Source organism: Emydura macquarii, unplaced genomic scaffold (genome assembly GCF_026122565.2).
Source record: "Emydura macquarii macquarii isolate MOO-44397 ecotype Brisbane River unplaced genomic scaffold, CSIRO-AGI_Emac_v2 contig_1253, whole genome shotgun sequence".
Classification (NCBI taxonomy): domain Eukaryota; kingdom Metazoa; phylum Chordata; order Testudines; family Chelidae; genus Emydura; species Emydura macquarii.
Window position 1 is genome coordinate 45,930,970 of NW_027131390.1, and position 17,333 is coordinate 45,948,302.

The following is a 17,333-nucleotide window of genomic DNA, read 5'->3' on the forward strand; positions in this document are numbered from 1 at the left end:
CCATGACACTCTCTGCAACAAATTTCCTAGTCCTCTGAGCCTGTATCAATTCCACAAGCACATGTGCCTGATTAGCTATTGTACTGTGTATAATTTATGTATTTTGATGCTGTTTCATTCCTTATAGTGACCTTTAAGCATCCCCTGGTACACTGTATGTCCTATACAATCACACGTGGACAAATAGATGTATAGCAGTGATACTCAGACAGAGGCTTTTTAATGTGTCTCCTGTGGCTTTCTGCAGCACATGAGATTAAAACAGTGTGTGATTTAATTATTAACCGGTCTAAATTATTAACCAATCAAGATGCTTTTACTGTGCTATTAACCAATTCAGTTATCAACTTGCACTAAGTTATTAACTTATTTGCCATGAGAATAATATATATATATAGTCCTACAGTAAATGAAGCCATGAATTCACGCTACTGTGGCTTTTTTGGGTAATGTCGATTGCTAATTTGGCTAATTTGAAGCACTGAGTTCTGAGTATAGTATACCATACATCTTGTGACGCTGCTTTTGGAATGAATGACAAACAAAGGGTTAAATGCATAGACAAGGGCCAGCGCTGTGAGTAGCTGTGCAGTCCAAACCAGCGGTGTCACTCCAGATGAAAGACCATGGCGGGTGGGGAAAGTAAATGCAAATGAGTCACACGCAGACAATGGAAACGGTGAAACATAGCAAGTGAACAGAGAAATGTACTGTCTAAATGCAACGATACTGCACCCATGGTAAGATTCCCCCCCACACACACACACATGCCTGTGTTAACTGTAGGAAAGCTAGCAAAGATTTTTCAGAAGTGCCTAGGCATCCCAGTCCTTCACCGCACCCTGGGATTCGGGGAGAGATAAGGTTCACTACTTGTGTGTGCATGTCACTTGAATAAACTCAGATGGGTTTAAAGAACAGGGACCATATTGCAGCCACATCCAGGCAAACCCCATAGACATCAGTGGGGTTGTGTGGGCTGGCCAAGAACTTCATCATTCCCATTAGAAATTAATGAGAATCTGGTGCCCAAATCCCCTAGTCAGTTCTGGAAAATCTCACTCTCCAGGCCTATATTTTTAACTCAAGTCCACGGAACCTATTTCCAAAGAAAACACTGTTAAAGTAGCAATAAGGTCTTAACGAGATGAAAGTTACAAAATTCAGGATTACCATTCAAACTGGGAGCCAGATCCTGAGCCAATGGAAAGCAGCACCACTCCAGTGACTGCAATGAGACTGTGCTGCTTTCCATGAGTGGAGGGCCCGGATGCCCATCCAGAACTCCTTAATTCGTGAATCAGATGTTACCCCCAGGTGGCCAAGATCAGTGCTGACTGAGGTGTAACTGATCACATTAGCTGCAATGGGGTGTTTAACATACTCTTTTGGTGTGTGTGGCCTTAAGGTCATTTAGAACAAAGTGGAGGAGCCCTTATGGATATTAATCGATACAATGGTTATATGTTAATAACAAATGTTAACAATAAACACACTGTTAATCAGCTAATAGGATCTGACTTTTTGCTCATTAATGGTTTATTACAATAAACCATTGATGTCATGGTGGAAGACACGAGGAGGAGGATGGGCAGGCGGTAGGACTTACAGTGTGAGGGAAGCCTATTATATCAGCTCAGCGACTGTATGTGTCTCAAAAGGTCACATGACCATTCTTCATAGGCTCCCTCGGAAATCTTTCACTGTTGGCCCCCAGGAGTCCACAGGCTCTTGGGTAAAGCTCTGTGTTACACCAAGGAGCCGAGGGAACCAAGAACCCCCAAGAACAGTTCTCAGCTCAGTCCCTGATGGACAGTTCATTCCCTCCCCAATCCGACACACCGGCACAATGAGGGATGCCATGGGGCAGACTGCACTGTTTACAGCTTCAGATCAGGAAGCAGGTTGTTAGGAGAATGGTATAGAACCGCTAATAGAGCTACGCCTGATGTCTACCTAAGAGCCGGATTCTGCCAGCCTTACCAATATGGGGCCTGATCCAAAGACCACTGAAACTGATGGAAAGAGTCCATTGACTTCAACAGGCTTTGACTTCCTGCAAAGTCAGCTCCTGTTCAGGGTCAGGCCAGCAGAGTCTGGTCCTAGAACTTTTCCAGCTCTTTGCACCTTAACTGACTGAGGACATAATTTAATTCATAACAGAAATAAAGGGCCAGATCTTCTGCTGGAGGAAATCATCATCGTTTCACCGACTTGCGTGGAGATTACACTAAGGTCTGATCCACGGCCCACGGAAGTCAACAACATGACTCCTGTTGACATAATTGGAGCTAGATGAGACCCTTGCTGAGAACCTAAGATAGTCCCAATGCAGGTAATTATGGAACTTACTGCTCCAGTGCTTCTAGGTAGCATTGCTACTCACCGGTTTCTGGCCGTTCCAAAGGCTCAGTGTTCACCATCAGATTAGCAGTCGCTATTGAAGGTGACTTGAGCACTGGCATACTTTCTGGAAGAGCAAAACCAAATGGAATGATCAGTCAAAGGGAAAAAAAAAACCTATAGCAACACATGGAGCTAAAGGAAATCCACCACTTCCCCCCCAACAACTTGTCTTATATTTCTTGCCTACTCGAAGTGTACAATTTATACCAGGAACCATGCTTTTCAACTGGAAACTAACTGGATCATATTGAATATGGAAGGAATGGAATAAAAATTGGTAAACAAAATCTTTGGCCCAAGTGCTAGTTTGGGGAGGGAAAGATGTTCAGAGCTGGATTTGTTTACATAAGTACATGAACTCTAGAAATGTGTATTGGTTACAGCTGAGACAATGAGTAATTGGTGTCACCTTAACCATGTCAGGGATTAATTTTACTCACTCTGGCAACTATGCTAACAGGATTGGCTGCTTTATTCTTTATTGGAATGGAGACAATGTACACTCATCAGTGCTTACACTCCAGGGAAAAAATCCTGCTGGAGGGGACTTCTGGAAAGAAGTCTCCATAAAGATCTTTTAATGGAGATTCCCCATGATGGTTCTAATGGGGAGTTTGGAAACCCCTAGAAAGGGCCATGGAACCTGCTCTCAAACTCCAGGATCCCCTGGGATCTTCTCTGGTCCCCAATACGCCCACTACACAGTTGCTGGTAATGCAGTCTGATCACTACCAAGAATTCTCCTGGATACTACCGCTCCCAAGACTCATAGACTTTAAGGTCAGAGGGGACCAATATGATCATCTAGTCTGACCTACTGCACAACGCAGGCCACAGAGCCTCACCCATCCACTCCTGTGATAAACCTTTAACCTATGACTGAGTTATTAAAGCATACAAATCGTGGTTTAAAGACTTTAAGGTACAGAAAATCCACCAGCAAGTGAGCCGTACCCATGCTACAGAGGAAGGCGAAATACCCCCAGAGTCTTTGCAATCTGTCCTGGGGGAAAATTCCTTCCGAACCCCAAATATGGTGATCAGTTAAACCCTGAGCATGTGGGCAAGACTGACTAGCCAGACACCCACGAAAGAATTCGCTGTAATAACTCAGACCCACCACATCTAACGTCCATTCACAGGCCATTGGTATATCCACCACCTGTAGTCACCAGACTCTTGGAGTGGAGGGCAGAGCAATGTCCACCAGGCACGCTGCCCTACACATCCCTACTTCTTCTCCCTGCCCATCTAGTCCCCTCGCCCCCAGTACAGGCCCCAAGCCCACCTTTCACATAGGAAGAGGATGGTGCTAAAAAGTAGCTAACACTGAGCCTTTCTACAAAGGACAAGCCATATGTGGATTTGGGAAGAGCGGAAGGATGACCCCACCCAGTGGACCAAATACTCAGTGGCTGTAAATCAGTGCCACCTCATCACTTTCAATGGAGCTAGACGAATGTACAACAGCGGAGAGGGCCACCCCCTCAGTGCAATTTGCAGTTCCCAGAATGTGGTGACAGTTATCCAGCTGTTTTGATGGCAACCTTTGTGCTGAATGTAATTAGTGATACCTAGATCTAGTCAAGCACAAACGCTGCTGGAAATGCCCCTTTCATCACATTGCAATGGGAGGTTCCACCAAAATGGGTTTTGGGGGAAGGATTGCTTTTCAAATTATGGGTGTATGCAGGCATCAATGATGGGGGAATATTTTTACTGGGCACCCTAGGTTCTAATTCAGTTCAGGCAGACATCTCTTCTTCAGGCTAACATCTTTTCTGGACATTTTCAAGGGTGAATTTATTGCTCACAAAGATAAGCGATACGAGCGTGATCCAGCTCAGTGGAAAACCTCCAACTGACTTCACCGGATGTTGGACGAGGCTCTAATGGTACTAGAGTGAGCCGGTCAAGGAGCTACGCAGGCACTGGGCAAACATTCCCACACCACTCTGCCAACGCACCTCAGAGAAAACGTGGGCTTATCCTGAGTGCCAACTGCCCCAAAGCGTTTGGTGTTTTCATGAGTTACGTACACGTGAATTTGAACTTGAGTCTCCAGAGAACCAACCTGCTGTTTAATCCCTTCTGAATGGACCTGTATAATAGGGTTTACTAAGACAGTGGGAGGCTGAACTATTTTGATACTGAAGGCCTGATTCAAAGATCAGCGCCCCATTGTGCTAGCGGCTACACACACTCACAGGAAGAAACAAAGACCTGTTTGGGGAAGGGACTAATTCCATTGAAATCATCATCAGTTTAACTGAGTTGAAATGCCAACTTGTATTTGCTGTTGCAAGCCATTTCTAATTGCCATTGCACTCCAGACCAGGCTGCTGCACTGAGAAGTAAGATGTATTGACAGGTTACAAACTGAGCATTATCAGGGCATGAATCGTCATCGTTACCACCAATTTTCTCTCCGTTGTTTACGTGATTTTTCCATGTAATGCTTTCAACACCTTCACTGGGGAAAAAAATGTTTATTTCATCCCACATGCCCAGAAAGCACACTTACTTGTGCTGAACGTTCCCGTGTAGGTTACTTTGGCTTGTGATTTGTGGTAACCGGTAATTACTACGTGATATTTCTGCCCACTTCTGAGGCCTCCGATGACCCGTTCAGTGCTGGTTAAGTTTTGCTTCAGGATTAGAGAATGGTCATGTGCTGATGTGATGGTGATATCAAAGAAGTAGGGGTTTTGGGGCTCAGGGTTCGCCCAGCGTAGCTTAACACTGTTCTCACTGATGTCAGTGATCTGGATTTCACTCTTTGCTTTAACTGCTGTTCAACACAAACGAAAGTAAGAGGTTACGAAGAGAAAAGCTGCAGTGATGGTCTGGTGCATAAGGAATTCTGTCCCAATTAGCAGTTGCTGAGGAGGAGGGTGGGAAAGTTAACCAAGGCTTTGACTATCACTATATATAACAGATTATAGAATAGTAAGGCCAATATTTTCAAAAGTGACTTGTGATTTTGGGTGCCTCTGTTTATAGATGCTCAACCTGAGACACATTAAATGGATGAGTTTCAGAGGGTGGATGCGTTGCACTTCCAGGACCCTTCAAGGAGTGTCAAGTTGGGTGCCCAAAAACTGAGACGCCCAAAATCACTGGTCACTTTTGGAAATCTTGGTCTAAATACCATGTGTTGTATAGTACCATGGTTTTGAACTGAATGTTGAACTGTATTTGCTCCAGAAAAAACGAACCATGCTCTTTAATTCACACTTGGAAACAGTTTTAGTCAGTGTTTCTCAAGTATCTCATGTTTATTCATTAAGGAAGAAATCTTGATCCTAACCCACTCCATCATGAGACCGGAAAAGATCGATGGATAGTGCAACCACGATGGTTGACTGCTCAGAAAGGGGCATGGTTTGAGGAGCCCCTGGAGACCAAAACGGATGTGCAATGAGAGGGCTTACTCTGACTCATAAACTATAAGGTCAGAAGGGACCATTATGATCATCTAGTCTGACTTTCTGTACAACTTCACCCACCCACTCCTGTAATAGATCCCTAACCTAAGACTGGGTTATTGAAGTCCTCAAATAATGATTTAAAGACTTCAAGGTACAGAGAATCCACCAGCAAGTGACCCGTGCCCCATGCTGTGGAGGAAGGCAAAAAACCCTCAGGGCCTTTGCCAATCTGGGGGAAAATTCCTTCCTGACCCCAAATATGGCGATCAGCTAAACCCTGAGCATGTGGACCAGATTCACCACCCAGACACCCAGAAAGAATTCTCTGTAGTAACTCAGAACCCACAGCATTTAACATCCCATCCCAGACCATTGGGCATATTTACCGCTAATAGTCAAAGATCAGTCATTTGTTAAATTAGCCTGTCCCATCATACCATCCCCTCCATAAACTTATCAAGCTCAGTCTTGAATCCAGCTAGGTTTCTTGCCCCCACCGCTCCCCTTGGAAGGCTGTTCCAGAACACCATTTCTTGATGGTTAGAAACCTTCTTCTAATTTGAAGTCTAAACTTCCTGATGGCCAGTTTATATCTATAAAGGGTAGGAGAGAATTATTCCATAATTAGAAACCTATGGAAATGGATTCCTCTGCTGAGGTCAGTTTGCACTACCAAAGGTTTGGACTCAGTAACTTTAGAAATCCTGGCTGGAAACTCCAGTGAGTCATGAGGCTTCTACAGAAACTGCTTATCCTCTGCAAGCTGATGAAAGAGCTGACTCCTAATGAGAGTGTAATCATATATTTACATAGAGCATGTTTCTCTGCAAACATTTAGTGTACATGACCCATATGTGCTTTGTTCCTTGTCGCATTGAAAAGTAAAGACTTATGCAACTGCCTGACAAAAGCATATAGCATTGCTCAAATAAGAGGCTTTATTTTCCCATATACAGTGCCAGCACTGGTTCTGTCTGCACAAACTGTGACAAATTTCCATTTATCTGACTGAGAAGTCAAATGATCCTATACACAATGGGCCAAATTCAGCTCAGGTGTAATGCTATTAAAGACACTGAAGCCAATGGCATTACACCTATGCCCCAGTAGTACTGGGCTGGACTGTGGATAAGTTGTTTACTATATTTATTCTATCAAAACCACTGGGAATCAACAATGCATTTGAATGAAGAAACATCTTTTATTTAAGGCCAGGTTTAGTATAAATTCTGTCTAGTGTCTGATTCACAGCCACGCAATCCCACAAAATCTTTGTAGGAGTTTCCAGGCACAGAAGCTAGACGGGCAGATCTCTCTCTGGTGTAAATCAGCAAAGCTCCATTGAAGTCAATGGAATTATACTAGTATGTACCAGTAGAGGATTTGGCCCTAGACACTCTTTAATGAATATGTTCCTTACTGAAACAGAAAGCATTGACTTTTTATTTCACAATATATTAAAAAGTGAGCACTGAATTTTACTGCTCACATCCTAAATCACAGAGCAGCTTCTAAAAATGGGAGGAATGGGGAATATTGTATATACCTGCAGGTTTGTCTGTAGCAATGGCATGTGCACTGGGAGTTGTATTTTTGCTTGCAGTTGTAGTTGTATTTTTGCTTGCAGTTGTAGTTGTATTTTTGCTTGCAGTTGTAGTCGTGCTTGCGGTTGTAGTTGTACGTGCACTTGTAGTCGTGCTTGCGGTTGTAGTTGTACGTGCACTTGTAGTCATGCTTGCGGTTGTAGTTGTACGTGCACTTGTAGTTGTGCTTGCAGTTGTAGTTGTACGTGCACTTGTAGTCGTGCTTGCAGATGTAGTTGTACGTGCACTTGTAGTCACATTATTTGCAACATATCTGGTTAAACAAAAACAATTGTTACCTAGAAAAATATACCTGGCAGTATCATAAAGTGTAGCTGTGCCAGGCAATAACATCTTTATTAGTGTTAGCTAGAATTCTGGAGATAGAAGGACTAGTCTACAGTCCACCAAAGTCAATGGGAATCTTTCTATCCATTTTCATGAGCTGTAGACTCTGCCCAAAGAGAAATGAAAAGCTGGGAGATTTCTGTCAAATAGCTAGCTTGCCTGCCACTACCCCAAAATACAGTAGTGGCAAGCACATTACAAATTCTGTTGGTAAGTAGGCAGTTAATTAGGTAGCAATATAGGGATCCAATATGATAAACTTTGAAAAATAAATTCATTTCTCTCATTTTCAAACATATCTGTCCTGGTTTTTGTATCATGCCTATCACCACACATGCTGAATCATCTTGAGAGATGTAGAATCATAGCAATGTAAGGCTGGAAGGGACCTCCAGCAATCATCTACCCCATCCCCCATGCTGAAGCAGGACAAAGTATACCTAGACCATGCTTCATGGCATGATTGTGATCTGCGAATGGGCACCAACCCTTACCCTACACAGCGACCCATGATTGCAGAATCATTTTAGTGGTGGTTTACAATGACACAAGTGAAGTCAGCGAAAGATAGACAGCTAACAGATGAATAAGTAGGTGTACTAAGCTCAGTCCTGCTTGCTCTCATCAAGTTACCGGGATCTGATGAAGAGAGAACCCGGAGGACTGGATCCCCTGACATGACTTGTAAACTTAGCATCAAAAAAAATCTGCTTACTAAAATATAGGACCAAGAATTTCCAAAGATGCTAGTCAGAGTGAGTGTCTTAATTTTGGAGTGTCCATCTTGAGACCCTTTAAAGCCGTGTGTGCGGCACACCCCCTAAGGGGGTGCAAAGGACTAGCTGTAAGACAGGAGCAGAAGATGTATAAATTGAGAAGGGGCAGCTTTTAACAACACATGACCAGGTTGAAGGAGAGTGTGACTGGCTTCATTTTCCTGAAACAGGTGCTCAGCTTTCAAAAATGTGGGAAACGCTACCTAAGAAGGTCTTTAAATAGGGCTGAACAACTGGTTTCTGTAAATGAAGGCCTTTTACAGTGGCTCAAGTTGAGTACCCAAAACCACCAATCACTTTTGGAAACCTTGGTCCAAATAATGAAAATAGTTTTATACTCTACACAGAGGATCAAAATTATCTAAGGATATAGACGTGCTGCCCCTTTGCTACAATACTAAGGACAACAGGCTGCATGAAAGCTTAGATGACAGGTGGGAAGATCTGGTATTCAGTTTAACTGACTATTGCAAGGAATATGAAGACAGCGCTTGTCCCTCAAAGATTTTGCTTCCAAAACCCATTCTCTTGCAGAAAATCTAATACTTACAATGATTTTTGGCCAAACTTAGAAGAGCTCTTTGCTGACTGATCACCTTGGAACCAATCGCATTGTTTCCTTATGTCTGGAGACAGGTAAAAAGAATTTTCACCTAGAAAGAGAAACAACTCAATGTGAAATGCTGGATTTTTTTTAAATAATGGTAATTTTTTTTTTTTTTTTTTAAGTACTCATCAACTCAGCATTATAATTATTTCATGCTAATTAAACCACATTGATCTCACTTTGACCACAAAAGACAGCAGACCTGTTTGAGACTGGAATGTTGTGTTAGCAGTATTATTATAGCATATTTGGTACTAGTTCCATTTGATCACTACAAAAAATTAAGCTGCTGCTTAAAAAAGTGTATTTATTGTTTCAAGACATCAGCATTTCCACAGTGATTGTAAGTTTTAGATTTATTTCAGGATAAATCATGAGAATACATAGATGAGCATATTAGTTAATGTCTAAACCCTGCTGCATTTAAACAAAACCCATGTGTTCCCATAATAAAGGCTCAATTGAATGCCTGATTTTTTAAAATAATTTAAAGTATCCAGGCCTTCTCCCTTCCTTTAGAGTTCTAAACATATGTTTTATTCGCAGATGCTAAAACTGTATGATGGTGGTGGTAGCTGTGGATTCGACTGGGGAAAATCCCAACACTGAAGCTTTATGTTAGCCCAATGGGTTGCTCTTGGTATTGCAGAAGGCAGATTGTGTATTGTATGAAAGGCAGCATTGTGAAGAACCCTGGAAGAATTAATGTACTAACAGAAGAGCTGGTGGCCCCAGCAAAGGGCTCAATTCTCCTCTAAGTGGGCCAAATCCTCAACTTGCATAAACTGAAGTCAGTGGAGAGTTATAACCAGTTTTGCCAGCTGAAGATCTGGCCCAGTAACTTTATATTTGCTAACAGGCAGACAGAGATTTAGTTTTCAAGGCACCATCTAAAGGAACCATAAACAGTAAGCTGCATGGAACTCAAGTTTACTGCCTCTGAATGACAAAGAGCTGAGAAAACTGTCAGGATCTGAATCTTTGGCTAGCATAAATTAGATCACTAAGATCCTGAATATTAAGCTCAGAGAACAGTAATTCCTAGTTTGACCTGTTCAAATAACACCAGGGCATTGTGCTGGAATAAAGAAACTCATGCTTCGTGAGTTTCCAGCGTGCTATTGGACGGCAAGAAATAAGGCACCATGGAACTACATCCCTGAGGATTTCTGCAATCTCTGTGGTTCATTGTGCCACCAAAGATTTAGTATGAATTAAGATATTGCACTGCAGAAAGCAGTCAGCACAGAACACACTTTTTGTGCATCTACAATTGTGCATCTACAAGATAAAAGGATTTTAAAAATATTATAATTAGGGCTGACTCTAAGCTGCAAAACTCATATCTAGAGCTAAACTTCCCCAAAGCTCTGGACTACCTAGATCCAGAGTTTTCATTTATGAACCTAGGAGCCAGCCATCCTGATTAGTTCCAGAGCCAAACTTTCCTAACATCCTTAGGTGGTCAGATCTGAGGTTTGGGCTTTCAGCCCGTCTCTAGTTAAAATTAGATAAGACAAATAAGCTGTGCCAACAGCTGCTAATTTTTTGTACTTTCATGCTGTCTCCATCTCCAGGCTGCACTATAATATTAACATTTTTATTCATCCACTTCCCCCACTCCTGTGCTGCAGTGTTATACTTACTGCTGATAAATGATGGTAACAATTTCCCAAAGCGCAGTAAAGGCTCATCATGCAGCTCAGACGGCTTCTCGACTAATTTGAAGAACACGTCATTTGGCTCACTAGCCAAGCTGTAGATATTCTTGACGTTCACATTCTTGCCAATGCCAAGTATAACAAAGAAGTAGCCTTTGCATTTGGCATCTACGATAACTCTTTCAAGGTGCTCAAACTCGTGCTTTGTAACTTCTCCAGTCATCATCAAAACCATGACTTTCAGATCCCTGGGGTTTGGTGCACTTTCGAAAACATGTGCCATTGTGTATTTAATTGCACTTCCCATGGCCCTCGTGCCGTATAGCTGGGTCATTTGGCTTTGAATGAAATCCACCATCTTGTCTTTGGACCCATAATCTGTTAGGGACAACTCTACTTTTACTGGCAATGAATTTGAGTTGCTTTGGTATTCATAAGGAGCATGCTGGAGAACTGCCACTCTTGCGTGGTGCTGGGATGATTTTGGATTGGAGCTGATCTCCAATTGATTTACTATGAAGGAAATATACTTCTTCATCTCGCTGAACTGTAAAGGAGTGGTAGTCTCAGAGCTATCCATGAGGAATGCCATGTCAATGTCTACATCTGTGGGGGCTGCCCTTCTGTCTCTGAAGAAAGGCCTTTGAGAAGTATAGCCACAAATGGGATCAGGATCACATGAATCTAAAAGAGAAATACATCCTGTTTCACTTGCAAGTCCTTAAGATGATCATTTCTTGACATAGGTTACAACTATTTTCTGATGAGATCAAACAATGACACAGATGTGGTCTCCCATTGAATACTTTGGTGTGTAATATCCCTGAAGAATTAATGTAGTTTTGCTATAAAGGCAAATCAAATAGTTTTGCATGATTCCACACTGTTGGCATGAATTAGCCATTAGTTCCAGTAGATGAAACTGAATCAATCATCATATTGCTTAATTACATCATGTAGTTATGTATTGATAACATCAAATTGTATTTATTCATATCTACTGCGCATATGTGTTATATAGCTATTACAGTCTAATTCCCTCATAATATAAAATGCTACCAAGGTTTGAGCAGAAATCAGTTGATTATATGATATATAGAGGATTTCATCCCAACGCATCCTCAGTTAGTTGAATACGTCTACCATATCAATGAATCTCACACTGTGTAGTCCAGCAAGCTCTTTCTAGCCAACTACAGAAGGCAATATTTTGAGCACTCTGAATCGGGGGATTGAGACATTGGGAGGGGAAATGGCCCATGAAAGGAATATAAACTTATGACATGATCTGCAGAATTCAATAGCTAGAGAACCACCATGCTGAACAGCTAGCCTAGTATGTGAACTTTCTGCTGAATGTTCTCTCTCAAACATAACAATTCAGCAAAAAAATATAAATGTGAACGTATCCCAACTTCTACTGCAGAAAGGCCAACTCCTGATTGTGTCTCCATCACGTAAGAACTTCCATTGGCTGTCATAGGGCTACTCACATAAGTAAGACAAGGCCCTAACGAAACAGAATAATAAAGAAGAGAAATCCAGTGCCTTACCCAAACAAATGTGACATGTCAATAGTCTGCTAATGGTTTGATTAAGCTGAGCCGCACCAGGAGGAAGAACAATAGCTCGTCCCATGTCAGTGTTATTCATCTGGTTTAGACAAAAGCAAAAAGCATAGAGTTCATAACACAATATTTTTAAATTTTACATACAGAAACTTCTTAAGGTTGGAGTGGCCTTGGGCTTTAGAGAGCTGGAGTCAGTTCCCTGATCTGCCATACATTCCCTGGGTGACCTTGGACAAGTTATTTAATCTCTCCCTGCCTCAGCTCCCCATGGGTAAAATGGGGATGATAATATGATACTTCCTTTTTCCCATCCCCCCCTTCCCCTTTGTACTGTCTGTTTAGGTTGTAAGATTTTTAAAGCAGGGGCTGTCTCTTGTCTTTGTATAGCACCCAGCACAATGGGTCATTGGGGCTTTTAAGTGCTACTGGGATACTAATGCATAACAATGCATTCTTTGGCGCTTACTCTAAGTTTAAGTGCAAAGAGTTCATTAAATTTGTTCCTCTGTATTTCAACATACAGCACAGAGACTTCTTATTCTCTATGTGTTAGGCCTCACCCAATTCATTCACAAAATGATATTCATACACGCCAGTATATTTTTGTTCTGTGTTTGTACAGTGCCTGACACATGAGGGTTTGGGTCCATGACCAGAGCTTCTAGGAGCTACCAAAATAAAAATAATAAATATTATCGTTCTACAGCATGCATGCATTGCATTGGGAAAGAATTTTGGAACATGCATGGAGTCTGCTGTTCGCCCTGACAATGTTTCTCAGAACTAAACATGTGTAAGGCTTGATCCAATGCCTATATACGTCAATAAAAACGTGCCCATTGACTTCCCTTGTCGCTGGATGGAGTCCATTGAACAGAAAGGAAAGAGTAGGAGTGAATGATCCAAACCTGCAATGCATTTATGAGAGCTCGATCTTCCCTGCTAGTAAGGAACACCGGTATGACTCCAGCATCGTACAACTTTAGCACGGCATCGTTGAGTTGTGACGATGCTCTGGTTACGCCACCGCTGAAGAACACCGCCACCTTCCTCATCAGAAAGCCACTGCGCGCACGCTTGTATGTATTTCTGGCTATAAAGGACATGGCGGTTTCCAGGCTACGCTGCTTTGTGGTCTGGATGATTTGGAGGTCCTGCAGCTGTTGCAAGAGATTGGATTTCTTCCGGGCATCAGCAAAACGGATCTCCGTGGTGACGTCACTGTTGTAGGTCACGACGGCCACACGGGCACCCCGGGGGCAGTTGCTCTCAGCAATGGTTAGGTTGTTAACCACTCTCAGCACTGTCTGCTTCATTCGGTTGAAAACATCATTACTGACACCTGAGGAGGTATCTATAGCAAAGGCCAGTTCTGTTGGGTACACAGGGCATTCCTTGGGGCCTACCGGAAATGTGGGTTTAAAATAATTAATATTAGATATTATTATTGAATAGCAAGGACCAGATTCTCAGCTGGCATAAATCAACTTATCTTCATTGAAGTCAATGAAGGGTTTTATATCACCTGAGGATTTTACCCTGAATAAATACTAATATAGAAGTTACTACCAGAAATTAAGCAATTGAAAGTGACTTACCATAGCAGCAAGCTGTGAATAACAAAAAGAAAATGATTTAGTTAGGTCAGTTTGTAAAACATAATCAGCGTGCAAGGTGAGCTACAGAAACGTGATAGCAGATACAGAGATACTTACGACATTTATCTTTGATGTTCCGGACAAGTGCACATTGCTATAAAAAAGAGGAAAAGAATAAGAGAGAGAGGTAAACATGCCATCAAACAAAAGATATTTTAGAAGAATATGGAAGTAATATTCAACTTACATCTCTGGATTCTCCTTTGTCACCCTTAAGCCCCTGTTAGAGTATAAAAAAAGATTGTATTACAATACATATTTACACATTGTTATGCTGAGGTCACTTAACATTGTTATTCAGCCATTGAGCGTGCAGAACTAAGAACAAAAGTCTGTATATTTTAATTTCCATCTCCAGGAAGAGATCTATTCTTTCTGTCCTTTTGTCCTTTCCAGTGTTGTACAGTAGAATCCCTATTTTACAAATAACTTTGAAATCGAGGAGTTAGTAAAATCAAGGTTCCCTTGTATTACAGTCATGCAGGGCTCTTACTCCAATGATTTAGATGAGCAATAACTGTTAAGCATGTGCTGAAATTCACCCCTTTGCAGAGGATGAACATACCTTAGGATCTCCGCATGAGGCTTACGTGGGAATTAAGTGTGACACAGACTTCGTGCTGGTGAATTTCACCCATATGAGTGTTAGCTTTACCTAATGCCTTGTCTGGAATGAGTGTGCAGGCTGGGGCTATGGCAGTCAGAAGTAGGGTGACCATATTTCCATAAACTGAAAATGGAATGTGCGGGGCTGACTCGAGCCTGGCCCCATCCCACCCAAATGTTCCTCCGCCCCCCCGCAGTTGAGCCAAATAGCAGAGAGGGCGAAGAGGAGGGTATGGGCAGGGATCTGGGCAGCAGAGCAGGGTGTGAGCACTTTGGATCTCGGAGCCAGGAGGTGAGGCTATTGGACTCTTGGCAACGCAGCCCAGGCTCCCATGGCAGTAACACCAGAATCTCTGACACCGCCAGCCAGGTGGTGGAGAGGCAGCGGGGGTATTAGCTTCTCCACCCGCTGCTCTCACTGAGGATTTTTACCTCAGGTCAGGGCCACAAAAGAGGAGGAATCCTTTCCCTGGTTCACTTTATTTCACAATCCCCGTCACTCTTTGTTGCCAGGGAGGGGGCATGACACTGACAGACCCCGGATTTGAATCCTCAGTTACTGAGGGGCTTTGGAAGAAGGAGCCCCATCACCTGTGGATGTTAGGGGCACCTAAGAGCTGTACAGAGCTCTGAGAAACCACAAGAAGTACCCCCACCCAGCCTCCCTGCCCCTCACTAATAATATGCTCCACAGCCTCCGGAGGGCAGCCCCAGGCTGAAGAAGTGCTAGAGGCTGAACTACCCTCTTCCCCAAGAGCTCCAGGCTCCTTTCCACCAGGAATTATTGTTGTTGTTATGGCGGGATGCACCAGGTGGCCCTGCTTGCTACACAGCTTGACAGTCCTTCACTGCAACAATTGCCAGAAAATTGATTCAGGGCAATGCATTTCAATGACTGTAAAACCATGGCTAATAGGCATTCCCAGCCAGTATAAATAGCATGTAATTAATTCAACGGAACTGAATATCTCCCAACATATTAGGTTCCTGGGTGTTGGAAACTCAGGATGTATTTTTTTAGGGCCCAGTCTTGGGTATGTAGACTACTCTATGTGCATGCTCAGGAGTAAGCAATTTGCACACCACTTTTGGTGAGTGTTACTGGGCAGTGCAGTGGAACAGTTGCTATTCCAGGTTGCACAAGACTTGCTCAGTTGCAGGCAGCCTGCACAGAAGGAAAAATGGCATGTTGGGTAAGGAAAGACAACACAACTCAGCATTATTCTCAACCCAAACAACTGCCCCACAGCCATCTTGAGACCCTCTGGATTCATCTCTTTTCCACAGCAGAAAGAAATGGCCTCCCAGCAGTAGATGCTAGGAAAAAATCCTGGCCAAACTGTGGAAGACTTGTTCTTTAAACTCACAAAAGGACAACCCGGGTCCGTGCCGAGCGGCTCAGGGGAGCCCTGCAGATTTAGCAGATGGGTGACCTCCTGTCACTTTGAAAACAAGCAGCCACACAAGCTCCACCTCCCACGCAGGTTCCCCGCCACAGCAGGTTTGGCAACCTATCTCCATGAGCGGTGCGGGAGAAGTTCCCAAGTACTTATGATACTAGGGGGGGTTGGATTTAGCTGTTATTTTTGGCTGGTTTCCATTTGACCAAATGCTGAGAAGATCATTTCCCGCATGGAACAACTAAAAGCAGATTGTCAAAGAAATGGGCATTGACAAACTTCTCCATGTGTATCAGCCCTTTACTACTGGCCCCATATTTGGGGAGAGGAAGGACCCAGTCTTAGGTCTCGTGATTGGAGCAAAATGTTCTGCATGCAGAGGAAGGAAGAAAGACACATTTCCCACTACCTCTCTAATCCCAGCCGTGGCCAGAAATGGACACACAGAGAGTCCATTTAATTAGTGCCCTGACAATGACACCTTATTTTCAGCACAGGTTTCAAGGCCAGAAGAGACCATTATGATCATTTAGTCTGAGCTTCTGCATAACACAGGCCAAAGGATTTTACCCAATATTTCTTGCATCAAGCCCATAGGTTGGGCAAAGGGCCAGATTTCACCCCTATGTACAACATACTTCTTATATGTGGTAGTAAGCACCAAATATTTGAGAAAGTTCTTGATAAGGCCTTTATTTGGCACATTTCCTTAGGGAGAGTCTATCCTACTCAACATGATGTCTCTATTGCATCACTCACTGAACCTAGAGCATGTCTGAATATTTTCCAGTGATGATAACAAGCGAAAAATTTATAAAGCAAGCACAATGAAATCAGGGTCCCATTATCCTCACTATTCCCAAAGGAAACATGCAACATGTTCAAGATAATGGAGGATGAATTTGCCCTGTTGTAAGATAAATGGAGGGAAAATAGGGAATTGTTGGCACACATGCTAAATACTAATGGAAAGGGAAATTAGCAAGTTCTCCGGGGACAGTGAAACCAGCCTACTAGACCTCCTGTAAATACAATGCACACTTACAGATGGTCCTGGATGCCCGATCTCTCCATTCTGGCCTGGTCCTCCAGGTTCTCCTGAATTCCCCTAGAAAACAGTAGAGTAAAGGTCACTGCTCCACATTCTATATGGCTAAACACAAGACTAGGAGAATGTCCCCAAGGCTCTTCAAGGAAAGCTGAGTCCATCGCTGGAGGTACATAAGTGCTAACTGTAGCATACAGTCCCACAGAAACAGCAAAGTAGGTTTCTGAAATACAACCGG

At 42.9% G+C, this 17,333-nt stretch overlaps 1 protein-coding gene across 1 annotated transcript in view; it reads right to left on the reverse strand.

Moving 5' to 3' along the window:
• COL6A3 (collagen type VI alpha 3 chain) overlaps positions 1–17,333 on the reverse strand; it is a 103,277-nt gene that overhangs the window by 15,967 nt on the left and 69,977 nt on the right. The window contains exons 32-42 of the mRNA XM_067548661.1: positions 17,093–17,155; positions 14,229–14,261; positions 14,099–14,135; positions 13,982–13,993; positions 13,292–13,785; positions 12,366–12,465; positions 10,798–11,496; positions 9,095–9,197; positions 7,384–7,694; positions 4,931–5,194; positions 2,387–2,470 (exon numbers count right to left, since the gene is read on the reverse strand). Of these exons, the coding sequence (XP_067404762.1) occupies positions 2,387–2,470; positions 4,931–5,194; positions 7,384–7,694; positions 9,095–9,197; positions 10,798–11,496; positions 12,366–12,465; positions 13,292–13,785; positions 13,982–13,993; positions 14,099–14,135; positions 14,229–14,261; positions 17,093–17,155 (2,200 nt within the window). The remainder of the gene's footprint in view (positions 1–2,386; positions 2,471–4,930; positions 5,195–7,383; positions 7,695–9,094; positions 9,198–10,797; positions 11,497–12,365; positions 12,466–13,291; positions 13,786–13,981; positions 13,994–14,098; positions 14,136–14,228; positions 14,262–17,092; positions 17,156–17,333) is intronic.